The following is a 4157-nucleotide window of genomic DNA, read 5'->3' as shown; positions in this document are numbered from 1 at the left end:
CTCTGGGGTTCATATTTAGGGTGTTTTGGTACCTAATGCTATGTGGGAGATAAGATGCTGCAAAGTGGAAGCTTTGAAGGGATTTTTGGAAATGTCATCAAAATTGCCAACTTTAGGAAAGCTTTCCGGCTTGGTAGTCTAAAATGGGTACCCATTTTAGATTCAGAGGGATGTGTACTTTCCAAAAATATATGACTTTCTGGGGTGAATGTATTTTTTACTAGCTTTATCTCACATATAATGATGTAAATGTGTTGATTTTGCAGAAGCTAAAATGACAGAAATGATAGATCATATGGGGGTATGTTCACATTGGAACCCCTACATGCCACATATTTAGGTAAACCTATACATATTGGCATCAAACTGTTCAGTGGACCCCTGGCGTACAAATTCAGGGTGTTTTATCTTGGTACCTAATGATACGTGGGAGATAAGATGCTGCAAACTGGAAGCTTTGCGAGGATTTTTGAAAATGTTATCAAAATTGCCAACTTTAGGAAAGCTTCACATTGGGGCCCCTACATGCCACATACTTAGGTAAACTTATGCATATTGGCATCAAACTGTCCAGTGGACCCCTGGCATTCATATTAAGGGCGTTTTATCTGGTTACTTTATGATCTATAGGAGATAAGATACTATAGACTGGAAGCTAAAAACCAATAACTTTAGGAAAGCATTGCAACTTGGTAGTTTGGAGTAGACAGACAGTTCTACCTATTCTGGATTTCCTGGAATCTGTTTTCTACAAAAAAATTATAATTTTCTGGGATAAACCTTCTGTTAGTGGAATTTTTGGCCTTGGAATCTAAAGTATGCAGCTTTCTGGAGCAGTGCTTTGGAAATTTGGTAGTGTACTGCTGGGAGTTTTTGACCTATACAAGCGAGAAATTCCCATAAAACTATATATATTTGGTATTGGCACATTCAGGAGACATGGGACTTTCCAAATCAGTTGTATTTTCATGCATAAAATAATTTTTGTTTCTGGTGTATGTGTTTATATTACGGAAAATATAATTTTTTAAATTTTTTAGACATTTAGAAGCCTATATCTTGTTACAGAATTGAAATTAGACAAAAATTCCACCATATTTTAAAAGCTTCGGTTGTCCTGAAAAAAACAATATATTGTTTTCCTGGGTAAACTAAAAGTCCCCCTGAGGAAAGGCCCCTAAAGTGAAACAGTGCAAAATGTTCAAAAACTGTCTGACAGTAGTTCTGCTTTGTCCAGTAAAAGGCTTAAATAAAGCTTAAGATGTTTTATCTGCACCACAATTCTTTTTCTGGTCCAGTTTTTTGTGCCAACCTATTCTCTTTTTTAAACTATTTGGTTTAAATCCATGACTGATGAAAAAATTCACTCATCACTAGTCAGCTCCTTATAAACTGTAGACTGCTGTCAACTATCTCCTATAGCACACAAGTCATGAGCCTTGTAACTACTGCATTTTATTGTTCCTAGCACCCACCAGCAGCTAAATATAACCTCAACATCAGTTCCATGGAAAACAAAGGATAATAAAGTGAGTTCCTTTGTCTTTTAAATGATAAACTCTGTGTATCTCATTCCCTCCTATGAAAATACAGCAAATATTTAGAAGTGATTGTATGGTCTGGGCACAATCTGTTAGTTAAGAATGAGAAAGAGAACATTTTCTTATTTCTAATATATTTAGATCCCGAGAGCTCAATGCTCAGACAGTTGTTTGCCCGGACAGAGGAAGATGCTGATTCCTGGAGCCCAATCCTGCTGCTATGGTTGTGCCCCCTGTGTCGAGGGAGAGATTTCCAATATAACCGGTATATAGCAAATTCTTTTAATTTTATACTAAAATACAATAAACATATTATTCAAGTCTTCCATATAAAGCACTAAAACACTAGCAAACTATAGCTTCCTGGCACATCCAATGCCCATGGTGAGATTCTACAAAACAATGTTGTCCGAGTTCTTTTCTAGCTTATTCCAAACAGTTTCCTGTCCCTAATTCGCGCAGTGCAGAATTATTCACCAATTGAACATATTTGCCCTGCCCATGTTTATATTTATCATCATCTTCATTATCATCATCATCATTTATTTATATAACGTTAGCAAATTATGCAGTGCTTTAAAATAATTTTAAAGAAACAAGGTTCTTAAAAAGTTTAGCAAACAAGGGTATGCAGAGTAACAATAAGATCAGAGGGCCCTGCTCATAAGAGCTAACAATCTACAGGGGTACAGTGAAACAAAAGGCATGTGGATACTGATTGATGATACATATATAAATGTTAGAAGGAAGGGGAGAGTCTGATGGGTCAAGGCAGAGAGTTCCAGAGACAGGCAGAGAGTTCCAGCGACAGGCAGAGAGACAGGCAGAGAGTTCCAGAGAGATGCAGAGAGTTCCAGAGACAGGCAGAGAGTTCCAGAGACAGGCAGAGAGTTCCAGAGACAGGCAGAGAGTTCCAGCGACAGGCAGAGAGACAGGCAGAGAGTTCCAGAGAGACGCAGAGAGTTCCAGAGACAGGCAAAGAGTTCCAGCAACAGGCAGAGAGTGCCAGAGACAGACAGAGAGTGACAGAGACAGGCAGATAGCTCCAGGGACAGGCAGAAGCCCGGGAGAAGTCTTGCAGATGGGAATGGGAAGAAGTGATGAGAGGAGAAGAGAGGCGAAGGTCAGAGGCAGAAGGTTGGATGAAGGAGAGTATTTTGGGATTAGAGCTGAGATATAGGCTTCATTAGTAAGGGCCTTATATGTAAGTGTTAGTAATTTGATTCTAGAGGAGATTGGGAGCCAGTGAAGAGATATGCATAGGGGAGCAACAGATGTGGAATGGTGAGATGGAAGGATGAGTCTGGCAGCAGCATTTAGAACAGATTGGATTTGTGAATGGGGATGTGTTGGGCGTCTTTAAGAAATAAGTTACAGTAATCAAGGCGGGAAATAAGAGACGGGATGATGGTTTTAATAGTGTCTAAACTAAAGATTTGATTTCTGCCTTTATTTCACTTGTCACCATTCTCTTTTTCCTTGTAACACAACTAATATTGGGAGTTTTCATTAAATACCAGGTCACCCCCATAGTGAGAGCCAACAACCGGAGCCTGAGCTTCCTCCTCCTTGTCTCCATCAAGCTGAGCTTCCTCAGTGTGTTTCTGTTCCTCGGTCGCCCTGTGGATATAACCTGCATGCTGCGCATCATCACTTTTGGAATCACCTTCTCCATAGCTGTCTCTTCTCTCCTGGCCAAGACTATCATGGTTTGTGTTGCTTTCAAAGCCACCAAGCCAGGGAGCTCATGGAGAAAATGGCTGGGAGTCAAACTGTCCAATTCTGTAGTCTTGTTCTGCTCATCCATTCAAATAATCATCTGCATGACTTGGTTGGCCATTTCTCCTCCCTTTCAGGAACTGGACATTCACACTTCCCCTGGAACCATCATCATTCAGTGCAATGAGGGCTCAGCTATTGGCTTTTACTCAGTTATTGGGTATATGGGGCTTCTGGCAGCTGTTAGTTTTGTTTTAGCATTTTTAGCTCGGAGCTTACCGGACAGTTTTAATGAGGCCAAGTACATCACTTTCAGCATGCTGCTCTTCTGCAGTGTTTGGATCACAATGATCCCGGCCTATCTGAGCACCAAAGGCAAAAACACTGTGTGTGTGGAGATATTTGCCATACTCACCTCAAGCGCGGGCCTTTTAGCCTGTATATTTCTGCCCAAATGTTACATTATTTTGTTTAGACCTAAAAGGAACACAAAAATGAATTTATTTTACAAAGCCTAATAACTTTTAATGTGCATTTAGTACTAAAAGTTTTCTATCCAGTAGTTTTGTAGCATACAACAAAAGGGCTAGATGTGAAAAACAATATCTTTGTTCCTGCAAATCTTTAGTTTATTACAATTTCAAAAATACAGCCCAAACAATGTTTATATCACATACTGCTCAAGGCATTAGCCCTTTAAGAAATCTATGTACATACTGTATAGTCCGGCAGTATTGTTGCCTATTGAAGTGATAGGGAACAGAATGGCAAAAAAAAGGACTGGATTCTGCACCTTCCAACTCCATTTAATGTACTGATACAGACTCAAGCTCTATATAATATAACCTTTAGTTATCAATAAAACAAACCCAAAGTCTGTACATTGGCAGAGATAAA

The 4157-nt window shown here is 39.4% G+C and overlaps 1 protein-coding gene across 1 annotated transcript; it reads left to right on the top strand.

The window, feature by feature from the left end:
- Positions 1-2628: 2628 nt before the first annotated feature.
- Positions 2629-3568, top strand: LOC116408368 (vomeronasal type-2 receptor 26-like; the record flags this gene model as incomplete). The annotated part of the gene is made up of 2 exons (XM_031895141.1): positions 2629-2664; positions 3062-3568. Coding segments are annotated over exons 1-2 (543 nt in total), but the record flags the coding sequence as incomplete, so codon positions are not given.
- Between the last annotated feature and the right edge of the window lie 589 nt (positions 3569-4157).

The sequence above is a fragment of the Xenopus tropicalis genome, chromosome 1, assembly GCF_000004195.4.
Source record: "Xenopus tropicalis strain Nigerian chromosome 1, UCB_Xtro_10.0, whole genome shotgun sequence".
In the NCBI taxonomy this organism is placed as follows: domain Eukaryota; kingdom Metazoa; phylum Chordata; class Amphibia; order Anura; family Pipidae; genus Xenopus; species Xenopus tropicalis.
Note: the sequence above shows the minus strand (reverse complement) of the source record. Positions and strands in the feature narration are given on the sequence as shown.